General features: G+C 37.8%; 1 protein-coding gene across 12 annotated transcripts in view; it reads left to right on the top strand.

Moving 5' to 3' along the window:
* The window catches only part of LOC129195007 (phospholipid-transporting ATPase ABCA1-like), a 106106-nt gene extending 94037 nt beyond the window's left edge, over positions 1-12069 (top strand). For 9 of the 12 annotated variants that reach the window (XM_054800682.1, XM_054800684.1, XM_054800687.1 and 6 more), the window contains 6 exons: positions 1740-1881; positions 2220-2354; positions 3353-3456; positions 4493-4585; positions 8928-9171; positions 10009-11683. In XM_054800682.1, coding sequence (XP_054656657.1) covers positions 1740-1881; positions 2220-2354; positions 3353-3456; positions 4493-4585; positions 8928-9171; positions 10009-10152 — 862 coding nt within the window. In that variant the 3' untranslated portion in view covers positions 10153-11683. Of the gene's footprint in view, positions 1-1124; positions 1253-1739; positions 1882-2219; positions 2355-3352; positions 3457-4492; positions 4586-8927; positions 9172-10008; positions 11684-11703 lie in introns of those variants that run through there. The other 3 variants (XM_054800688.1, XM_054800693.1, XM_054800691.1) reach the window with 2 other exon arrangements.
* Positions 12070-12453: the final 384 nt, after the last annotated feature.

Below are 12453 nucleotides of genomic sequence, written 5' to 3'. Positions count from 1 at the left end.
GGCTAGGAGAAATCACATGGTTCTACTGCCTTATAGTGCGGTGGCCATTTTGGCTCCAGTTGACAAATCCGTCCTTCCAGCATTTCACACGCTTTTTTTTTTAAGTTGTTGCAGTCAAAAATGCTTGAGTGATTATTTTGCTGCAGCTTTTTCACAAAGTTGTGGCAAAAGTTGTGATGTTTTGGAGCTTATTTTTTCAATAACATTGATTTTATGAATTTCTTATCAATGTTTTAAGTGTTCTTTGTAATTTTAACCCTGAAAAGCACAGGACTTGAACAAATCTAACAAAATATGCTTTATTTTCATATTAAACTCAAGTGCAGAGCACGGCAATTTACCAGTGCCAGATCTTGTGGGACTATTTTTAGATGCCTGATTTTGTAGGAGTTTTTCCCAAAAATTGTGATGGGAGTTCTGTTTTTTTAGGTGTTTGTTGTGATAAAATTGCAGGTTGTGGCTTTCCCATAGTGTAATTATGATATTATCATAATTATGTTATTGTCATTGGTAGATAAGAAGGTGTTGTTGTGGGAATTGGAATTGAGTAATCTACTAAGGGTAGCAATTCAACTTTAAAAGAACGTCAGACTCTGTGTGACCGTATAAGAACGCAACATTACATTAGCCACTGCAAGAAGTCCTGAAAGTTTAAAAAAAAAAAAAAGAAACCACAACAAGGAATTCTTCCATGCTATGTATAAGTCTATATTGTGTCTTATTTTGTATTATTATGGCTACTATATTGGTTAATACGGGTGTAAAGGTGACTATAGGGGTCTAATAATGTTAAAAACCATACTTCAAAGGTCGTAATTATGTTTTCTATGCTACAACTACAAAAATATTTCATTTATAAATAAAGGGATCCTACTTTGTGGATTGGTCTGAAACCGATTGACCACGATAAATGAGGGATGACTGTACCCTTCAAGGGTCAATACTATAGAAATGACACTTTCCATACGAGTTGTACACTGACTACTCTAAAGTATATTCAAGCTTCATTTCTAGTATTCTCCCTTGAAAAGATGTACTGAAATTAAAATACACAGATTCTTTATTCATAAGGTGTATCTATAGGCTTAGTGTATTTACCTACATCTCTACTGTGTTGTCTACAGGTTACAGACTTCTCCATGTATGTTTTGCAGTTTAACAGTGCTTGGCAATCAAACTTCTGAAGTTCCAACACATTGCATGTAGTTCGCCCCCGTTTTTGTTGAGCACTATTTGGGAATCGTTGAAAGCGGTGAGTTTTAATGGTAAATGAGAGGCGATTAGAGCTTGTCAATGGAAACAAGGAAATGAGGATGTGGAGGGTCGATGCAAGGACACATTTGATGTGTACAAATTCGACTGGTACAAATGATGATGATTGGCCAAAATGTGCAGGGAACAAATTTGGTGACTTACGCTGTAAAGCCTAATTATGACAATAATTTCAAATATCAACTAACATTATTCTTTACAATGATTAACAATGAACAGATATTTTAAAGTAATATATTATACAACAAGAGAAGAAACTATAAAGAAAATGCAAAAAAGCTATATTTATGTGGTGAATCGAAAAGAAAAAAATAAAAATAATGACTTGGTCCCACCCCCACCCCCAAAACAAAAAAAAGTGTAATCACTCTGAAAATTGTAAAGATGTAAAAAAAAAAAACATTTACTTTTTTTCTATTTCTATGTATTTCATTTTTTTTCCTGATTTCCTCACTTCTTTTTCCTAGCATACGAACAGAAATGGCACACGTGCACCAGAACCTGGGCTACTGCCCCCAGTTCGACGCCATCGACGAGCTGCTAACTGGCCGGGAGCATCTGGAGTTTTACGCCAGATTGCGAGGTGTTCCGGAAAAAGAGGTCGCCATGGTAACTTTTCATTTTTTTTGTTGTTGTCAGCTGTCAAGAGGAGATGATTAGCATGTTGCAGGCCTAGATAGATAGAAGCCATGCAGCAGAAAAAATGGCCGCCGGTAGAAAAGCAGATGTTGTGCATTATTCACCACTGTTGAGGCCTCCCAGAACTCCTTTCTTTCTCACTCTCGCTCTGCATCAAAAGACTGCTGGACTGGCCTCGACCGCAGGCTTGAACCCGGCGCCAGGGCTTTGATGTGCCCACTGTGGTTTACTGTACATTCTGGGTATTGTGTGTTGCAATAAAAATGTGCTGCAATGCGGTCACTGTCCTCTTTCTCTGTCCTAAAAAGGTGGCCGAGTGGGGCATCCACAAATTAGGCCTGGTCAAATACGCCACAAAATCAGCAGGGACATACAGCGGCGGGAACAAGCGCAAACTGTCCACTGCCATCTCCCTGATTGGTTCCCCTACAGTCGTCTTCCTGGTGAGTTAATGCTTACGGTAAAAAAAATACACTCCAAAAATATCTCCATCTCTGGTAAAAAAATAAAAATTAAAAATAATCTTTGACTGGTGCTTTAGCAGTAGGTCCTTTTAAAAACGGCAGAGCGCTCCTGTCACATAGTGGACCTTCAACTTTTGCAGTAGGTCCTTAAGACGTCCATAATAAATAACATCGCTAAAGAGTAAGGTCCAAAAGCGTTTGTCCATGCACCATCTATTGTATTTACTGGACCAGAGCAAGGCTGGCCTTCGATTTGAGCCGGTGGGACACTGTTGTTGCTGCACAATTGTCTGCATACGTAGGCCGGGCGTCCTCGAGATACATGAACAGTAACACTTGGACGGCAAACGGCCATGGTGGAATCAGCCCAGGGGACTTGTAGGAGGTCTGGAAGGAAACCCAGGCTGTGGAGCGAGTTACTGGCGCCCTCGCTCTAATCATGCATGGACAGACGTACCCTGAGGAAAAGTGTCCTTTTTGTCTTTTTTTTCTACTGCCGGAGACTCTAGAAAGTGTCCAACTACTGAACTGAGACACTGACACATCATGGACACATTTGATACACCTGCACAATGAACTGTATTTTCTTCTTACAATAAAATGTTTTTTTAAACTTGATCAATACATTTAATACAAAATTAATACTAATATAGGAATTAAAAATCTTAGCTTGGCGTTGATGGGGGTTTTTTTACGTTTAGGTTTTTTTTTCATTATTATTACTGATGGATTCATGTATTTGTTGATGTATTCATCCATTGAAAGCGTGACTAGCTTTTTAATTGAATTGGTTCATAGAGCAAGCCCTGCTCGATTTAATCATGTGTAGAATCAAGTCAAATCATTAAAAAAAAAAAGTCTGCTCTATAAATAAATGAAAAGGAAAACGCAATACCATAGACGACCATAGAGCACACATTACACGATATAAATGAAATAAAATTAAAGTAAAGTAAAATGAAATAACATTTTTGCAGGATGAGCCAACCACTGGGATGGACCCCAAAGCTCGGCGCTTCCTGTGGGACTGCATCTTGAGTGTCATCAAGGAGGGACGCTCTGTCATTCTCACCTCACACAGGTCGGACCATCTGTCACCATTTTGCTGATAATTCTCTTAAATCCTTAATACATGTTGATACACTCCTGATCAAAATTTTAAGACCAGTTAAAAAATTGCAAGAATGTACATTTTGCACTGTTGGACCTTAAAGAGGTTCTAAGTAAAGCTTCAAAATGCAAAAAGATCTTTTAAGAACTTTTAAGAACATGACTGTCTTACTGCGTCCAACCTCAGTAGCAATGGCGTGCTGCGAGAGGCTTTGCTTATGCAGCTCAACAATCCCACCGCATTAAAAGAAAAAAGCTTTTTTTTTCCTTGAGATCATGAAAGTTTGAATACCTGACAAAAAATGACATTGAATCCACATTTTTGCCAAGATTTTGGCGTTTATTATTATTCTTTTAAAGGCTGTGGTCTTAAAGTTTTGATCAGCTGATGAACAGCCTATTTCACTTTAATGGTGGTGGTTCGCAATAAATTGCTTATCCAAAAAATGTTTTGTCTCACTCACTTAAGCTCTACTTGGAACCTCTTTAAGAGCCAACAGTGCAAAATGTAAATTCTTGCAATTTTTCATCTGGTCTTCAAATTTTAATCAGTGTTGTACACACAAATATATGTAATTGTGTCCTGCCATCGTTCTGTTAATAAAATAAAATAAAATATATATGGTCTTTCTTCTAAAAGGGGGCATGATGCACAGACTACAGTGATTTGAAGCTATAAACAAATAAACATATACTGCAAACACATTGAATCAACAGGGGAAACAGCAAGTGGTACTTTATTTTAATACGCACATTGAAAATTACAACTTTAATTTTTGCTTGCTATGTTACGTTTTTGGTATCCCTTTCAGGAGAATTACCCGTGTGTGTGTTTGTGTACACATGCGCGCACACACACACACGTATAAATTGTATCATTTGGTCCTTTTTTTTTTTGGAAAGATTTAAAAAGATGTATTCGATTTTAATTTGAATATGTGTTTAATTTTATTTTATATATATTAGCATGAGTTATTGTCAATAAATGTTCTTATTTCACTTAACAGTATGGAAGAGTGTGAAGCACTGTGCACGCGCATGGCCATCATGGTCAATGGGCGCTTCAAATGTCTCGGGAGCATCCAGCACCTCAAGAACAGGTACATTTATTTTATTTAGTTTATTTCGTATATATACAGTATATACAGTGGTGTGAAAGTGTTTGCCCCCTTCCTGATTTCTTGTTTTTTGCATGTTTGTCAGACTTAAATGTTTCAGATCATCAAACAAATTTAAATATCAGTCAATGACAACACAACTGAACACAAAATGCAGTTTTTAAATGAAAGTTTTTATGATTAAGGGAGAAAAAAAAAAATCCAAACCTACATGACCCTGTGTGGAAAAAAGATTGCCCCCCCCCCGTTCCTCCCACCTACCAAAAAAGAAAGTAATTGAGATCTATCAGTCTGGAAAAGGTTATAAAGCAATTTCTAAAGCTTTGAGACTCCAGCAAACCAAAGTGAGAGCCATTATCCACAAATGGAGAGAACATGGAACAGTGGTGAACCTTCCCAGGAGTGGTCAGCCAACCAAAATTACCCCAAGAGCGCAACAACGACTCATCCAAGAGGTCACAAAAGACCATCCAAACAACATCCAAAAAACTGCAGGCCTCACTTGCCTCAGTTAAGGTCAGTGTTCATGACTCTACCATAAAAAAGACACTGGGCAAAAATGGCCTGCATGGCTGAGTTCCAAGACCAAAACCACTGCTGAACAAAAAGAACGTTAAGACTCGTCTCAATTTTGCCAGAAAACATCTTGGGAAAATACTCTGTTGTCTGACGAGACAAAAGTTGAATTTTTTGGAAGGTGTGTGTCCCATCTGTGTCACATCTGGTGTAAAAGTAATGCTGCATTTCAGGAAAAGAACATCACACCAACAGTAAAATATGGTGGTGGTCGTGTGATGGTATGGGGCTGTTGTGCTGCTTCAGGACCTGAAAGACTTGCTGTGATAAATGGAACCATGAATTCTGCTGTCTACCAAAAAATCCTGAAGGAGAATGTCCGGCCATCTGTTCATGACCTCAAGCTGAAATTAACTTGGGTTCTGCATCAGGACAATAATCCAAAACACACCAGCAAGTCCACCTCTGAATGGATGAAGAAAGACAAAATGAAGACTTTGGAGACTCTTGCGGTGCATGTGGTCTTCATGCGCCCATATAAGCACTGTGGAACATATACACAGCAATGGACAGGCGACACACATGTGATACAACGGGAGAGAAAGTAACGCAGACCAATTTGTGAAGTCCAATTTTTTTCAAGGAGGCATTTTCGTGACGCAAATGTATTACTCTTTTGAACGCATATTGTTTTGGGAAGCCAAACTCTTTACTTAAGTGGCCCCACCAACTAACCGGAAATATGGTCCTCATCCCCGAAAGACACTGCTGATGGGGATGTCATACAACTTCAGGTCAAAAAATCCAAACCATCCCTTTAATTGAATATGGCATTTAAAGAACAAACACTTGACAGAGTGTGGTCACGTTGCAGCATCCGTCAAGCGAGAGATAACGTTGTCATCACTGGGCAACACTTGCCCGTATGCGTGTGACTGTCAGGAGGCTACGCAAATAACCCAAAAAAATAATTGAATTCATCAGACTAGATGACCAGCCTTTCTCAGCGGTGGAAGACACCGGGTTCGGAAATGAAATAAATCATAAAACAATGCAAAACTAAGGACATATTGGTAAATAATTGAATCATTATATATAAAGGTTTTTGGGCTAGTCCTACTGCTACTATTAAATACCACTTTCTTACATGCTGCAATAAACTGAGCTATTTATTTATCAACAGCATTTAGCTTGCATCATCGTGTCCATTTCAGGCCATAAAGAGTATTTACGAGATAACAGCACTTAAGCACTTTTTTTTTTTACTTGCGACTGTAAACCTTAATGCATTTTGTTAGCGCTCATCACTCTAAGCAACATTACTGAACACAGGAACAGTTTTTATTTGTTTATTTTTTTTTTATTTAATGTATTATATTTTTGCATTTTTTAAAATGTATTTATTTATTCATTTATTTTATTGTTTGTTTATTTTTTAAACTGCCGTTTTCAAATTGCATTCATGTCGCACTGTTAGCCGGCATAGAGATGATGGATAGATAGATCCTCAATGAACAAAGTAAAAGAGAACAAAGTATTAGCTAGAATGCTATCCACGCTGCTAATTCCTCATTAATCGTATACTTATCTCCTCAGAGCGCTGCATAATTAATGTTTCATGAGGTGCGAGGCCACGCTAATGAGCCGAAAGGCAATTAACGACTGTCGGCTCTTTTTACAGTAGCCGTCACTAACGCGACGCTACATGATTGCGCTAACATGTCACCTCGGACCTCGCCTGCGGGGATGAATTGTTTTTTACGTGGAGTTTCATCAATCAGGCCCAGTTACTGTCCGATGTTTTCTGTGAATTCATTCTTAGTGTTTTTCAGAAGTTACGTGACTCCATCACCGTAAGTTATTTGATATAAAAATAAAAGTATAAAAGCTACTGTGTTTTTTTTGTCATAAATAACAGTGGTTTACTTGTTTTCACACTTACAATTTTGAGGAAAATATGGCTCTTGAGCACGAAACTTCGGCTCTCAAGCCACAATCACATCGGAAGTTCGGTAAAGTCAGGGCACTCGCATTCAGAACAGGAAGTCATGATTCACATTATTTGTTACAAATGTTAATGATTGTGTGTTTTTACTCTTTTGTCATAACTAAATTTTACATGTGGCAATTGAAAAAGTATACCTCTTGTGTAATTTAATGATAAAAAATGTTTTGAGGGGGGCGGGAGTCATGCAAAACTTTGGATATTCAACCACAAGATGTAGAATACTTAACAATACTAAGAATTATTTATGGTGTCGCATGTGTTTTGTTTTGTTTTGTTTTGTTTTTTTGCAGCATTTATGCCGAAAATTATTTCTAAAGAGTACAGAGTAAAATACACAGGAAGTTACATGAAGTTAGAGGACTTGCGTTTCAAGCAGGAAGACTCCAACAGTACAAAAGTTAAGGAAGTGTGGTTTTACTTTTATTCTGTGTTTTAATAATAAAATAATAATATATGATAATAATATGCCCTTAAAGTTGCACATAACATTGAAATTTAAACCGCCATTACGAGACGCATATCTCAGTTTTACCAATGAATTGTTTTCATGTGTTCTGTAGCTTTTTTTTGCGACCCTTCTTGACCATTCGGAGAACATCTGATGGAGAAGAAGTTGGGGGAAGTTCAGGGACTCGCATTCAAAGCAGTAAAACCTTTGCATTGTAATTTGTTGTTAATTGGGACACTTATTCTGGAACTGCCTTTCGGAGAGCGCAGACCTCCAAGTGCCGTAGTTTCCGGTTAAACCACGCCCACTTTGAGTACAGATACAAATCATTGAGATGGTTACAGGTTCCAGATACAGGTAGAGTTCCAGATAGTGGTGTACTCACTCATCCCGAATTCACACCAAAATAATAATCCTACATTATTTGGATCAGTCTTTGATATTTTTTAGAACCTGTTGGAAACTTGTCCTGTATTGTTTTTCCCCTGTGCTCTGACCATTTTTTCTTAGTGGCGTTATATGCACAAATGGCGAAAATGGTCCTGTCTCACAATGTTAAAGAATCCTTGAAAAAATACCTGGATCCAGATGGTGACCCGGATCACCACCCAAATTTTTTACCAGTCCTTCCATATCCCATGTCCGACAATTTATGCAAATTTCATCCAAATCCATTCGGAACTTTTCAAGTTATTTAGAACACAAACGTACAAACAAGCAAACGCCGGCAAAAACATAACATCCGCGCTGTGCTTGGCGGAGGTAATTATGTGAAGTTCGGAAACTTGCGTTTAAAGGAATAAGACACCATTTTTACAAAAGTGAAGTGCATGTGTTTTTGCAATTTTAGTATTGTAACTTATTTTTATACATGTTCCATAATTTTAGGAAAAATATGTTTGTAGAAGATGAATTATTCCCGTTTTTTTTGTTTTTTAAAAGATTTTTTTTCTGAAACATTTTTTCCAAAAATGCTAGCTAGCTGCTAACCGCTTCCCAAAACTTGGGGAAAATATGTAGCTAAAATGAATTATTAGTGAAATATTTGAGTTATGTTTCATTTTAGAACTTTTTTTTGTGAAACATCTTTCAAAAAATCGTACAAACAGAGAGGAAAATACAATGTCGGTTACTTGAAGTTTGCGGACTTGAGGGAGGAAGACTCCAACACTGTGTTTTTACGTTTCTGTGGTGTTCAGTGTGGAAAATATGTCTCGAAAGTCAAACAAAATTTGGGCATTTCAGCTTCCGTCGTGCATTTTTTTACGTTTTTATGATGACTTGTTTTTAAATGAGTTTATTCGTTACTAAAGATTGCGGGGGGGTTTATGCTGTGATGTCCTCCATTCCAGGTTTGGTGATGGCTACACAGTGATCATACGGGTCTCCGGCTCCCCTCCACTGTTGAAACCCGTAGAGGACTTTGTCAGTCATGCATTCCCAGGAAGTGTCCTGAAGGAGAAGCACCACAACACGCTGCAGTACCAGCTTGCTTACAGCCAGGGGGCGCTGGCGCACATCTTCAACCAACTCAGTAGACAGCAGGAGAAGCTGTGCTTGGAGGACTACTCTGTGTCCCAGACCACTCTAGACCAGGTAACATGGACAAAATAACGCATGTTTGGACTTGATTCTACCTCCTACGTGTTTGGATTTCAAAATAATGGATATAGACGTAGTCAAACTGTCAAACCTTTCTTCACCTTTCAAACAGAAGGACATACAAGTGTAAAAATGAGTTGACCACAATTAATAGTAAACACATGCTAACTTTAATGAGGTTTTTAAAAATAGGCTTTTTTGGTCACAAAATACACTATCCACCACAAAAAACATAATTTTTTTGTCCAAAAAGACACATTAAGAACAAATACAGAGTCACGTGCTGATGACATCATAGACTTTTGGTTTCTGTTTCTATATATTAGCAAGCTAATCGGCTGCTAGCAAGGACGTTTTGTGATAAAAATACATTTAGAACATAGCTGGACTCACGCAGTGTATTAATAACAAAACCCCAAACTTATTTATGTTAACCAAAAAGCACTTAGGTTTGCCAAAAAATAAAAAAGATATAAATAGAAACAATAATACACAATAATAGCGCAAAAGCTCAAAACCACCCCATTAAAATGCTTATTCATTTTACACTAGACTCAGCACTACAGGCCAAAATGCCCTGCCTACTTTGTTGCCATGCTCCGCCCACACGCTACGACGAAAACTGAAACCCTTTCTGTCTAGTTTACGTGCATCGAGTTCAACGGCGATCTGACAAATCGTTTAGGGCGGAGTTAGCTTTTGTACGAGGCGTAGACAAGACTTCAAAACACGCTACTTCGAAGCAAAATGTCCAACTTCGTTTTTGGGCTTCTTGAGACTTTTTTGTGCATCCTGTCGTGACAAGTATGTTTTGTATCGTCTAACCTACAGGTGGCGGGGGCTGAGGATTTTTTTTTTTCTCACAATTGCTTTAAATTGTGGGGCTTATTGTTGATCCCTGTCTACCTTATAGACTTACTTGACCTTGTTTTTTTTTTACCCAACGACCCACCACCATCGCACACTCAGTGGTGAGTGTGTCTACTCTCAAAAGCCTGCTATTACCTCAGCGTCGGACGACCAGGTGGGAGGCGAGGATGACCTCTAAGGAGGCCAGAAAGGTCGTTGGCCCACACCACGGGCTCTTGGAAAATGTGTTGTCTAATGTGGCAGTTGAGTGTTTTCCCAAAAGTCCAAAAAACTGGGGGGAAATAAACATTATTGTCCAGTATATTCTGCATATGTATGCATTAACCCTTGCTGTTAGCCTCAGACCTGCAGATGTCAGTATGTAAATCAAAGCTGAGACAGGAGGTCATGTGACGAGGTCGCACGGAACCTGTCGGGAGGTCGAGACGCTCGCCACTCAGTTGGTGATTTATCAAGAGGAGGACTCGACCTCAAGTAGAGCTCTGGGCTCACACTACAATTAATATTGATCCCAGCCAGCTAGGCTTGCGCTGATATGTGGACGGGAAAGTCACCATTTTGAAAGGAGAACGTGACTTTAATGGCAAAATAATTTGAACAAATGTGATTGAATATATGAACATGAAAAAAGCATTTTTAATGTAAAACTGGTCAATTTTATTGAGAATAAAAGCCTTGATAATGCGCACTTCCAGTCCTATAGTTGACGCTAGTTGACGCGACAGTGGTTGACTATCAATTGAAGACTGAGTGGTTTTATATGAATTAATAAAAAACATTAAATTAGTTTAAATACAATATTTAAAAATATTTACATTAAAAAATGGCATTAAAAATAGGACAATATTTTAACAGCACAATATTGAATATTGATTCTTATAATAAATCTAGTTTTCCACACTTTAAATGCCTCCACGTGTAATTTTACTGCCAAAATATATGCAGTGTTTTTCATTTTTAAATATTTTGGATTTGTACAGCTACTTTTATATTATTTTATGGACTTTTTCACTATTTTTTCTTATTTTTGTAACTATTTTTTGTAAATATTCTCTAGCTATTTTTTCACTTATGCTGAGGTTTTACATTCCAAAATAAAATAGTTTTATTCAATTTTTTGGTTTTATTTTCTTTATTTTCTGCTCATTTCTTTTATGTGCCGTGGAACCTCGGTAAGCGTTTCCACAAGGTCTGACTCAAAGTGAAGTGGGGGGGGGAGAATGCGATTTCACGACAGCAGCGGACCTGAAAAAAGGCTGAAAATTGATCAATAAAAAAAGCAGAGGCTTGTGGCGTAAGTGTGTTACTTAGCAAAGAACTACATAGTCAACCACTGATGACATCATAGACGGCCGACTGAGCTGGGGTACAATGACTTCCTGTTCCGGTTTCCAGTTCAGAGCACGCTAACATTAAGGACACAGTGGGACTCACACGCTGTTTTAATAACACTTGAAGGTGTACTAACCAGGAAATGGACGCAAACCGTGGCAACATTTTTGTGTACATTTTCGGGATAAATCAACAGGCAAACTGGCTGACTGGGCTAATTACACTGTGGTTTGATACTCCTTTTATATATTCATCTACCACTGTTTGTCTCTTTTTTTTATGTGATTTATGACGGTTTCATTTTGAATGCCTTTCTTTTTGCAGGTTTTTGTCAACTTTGCCAGAAGTCAGCATGGTGAGGAGGACTCTCAGGGCTACGACAACACAGTGGACACCTCTGATGAAGGACCAAAGTTGCAAAAAGTGTAAAATAAATAAGTACAAATAAATAAATGCATAAAAAGCCATAAATAGTGCACTGAACTGTATATTAAAACTATTTATTATTCTAGCAAACATGCTTGTCTTCCTCAGGTTCAAACTTTGATTAGATTTCCAAACGTTATTTGAAATATGTGCTTAGTGTACATGTGCTGTAGAACTCGCATTTTGTTATTTCAAAAGTAGGCTGCCTCGTTGCCTCGCTTACACCGAAGACGGACTATTTTGCAAGAGAAATTTGAAGGCAAAAATAATAAAGTTTGTAAAAATATTTGTTGGTCATTCAGTTTTTTTTTATGTGTTTATATTGTTGATACACTCGTTGTACACGTCATTATGTAGCAGATTTATTGCTGCAAATGATCAAATAACTTATGAATGAAAAATCAATTATTCATAAAAAGTGAAGATTCTTAAAATAAATGATGGTTTTCTAAAAATTACAATTACAATGTCTCCATGAGTAAATACACATATATATGTGTATATATCCCCGTGTGTGCGTGGGTTTTGTCCCGGTACTCCGGTTTCCTCCCACATTCCCAAAACATGCATGTTAGGTTAATTGGCGACTCTAAATTGTCCATAGGTATGAATGTGAGTGTGAATGGTTGTTTGTCTATATGTGCCCTA

Source organism: Dunckerocampus dactyliophorus, chromosome 15 (genome assembly GCF_027744805.1).
Source record: "Dunckerocampus dactyliophorus isolate RoL2022-P2 chromosome 15, RoL_Ddac_1.1, whole genome shotgun sequence".
In the NCBI taxonomy this organism is placed as follows: Eukaryota; Metazoa; Chordata; class Actinopteri; order Syngnathiformes; family Syngnathidae; genus Dunckerocampus; species Dunckerocampus dactyliophorus.
This window is presented reverse-complemented; position numbering and strand designations above follow the sequence as displayed.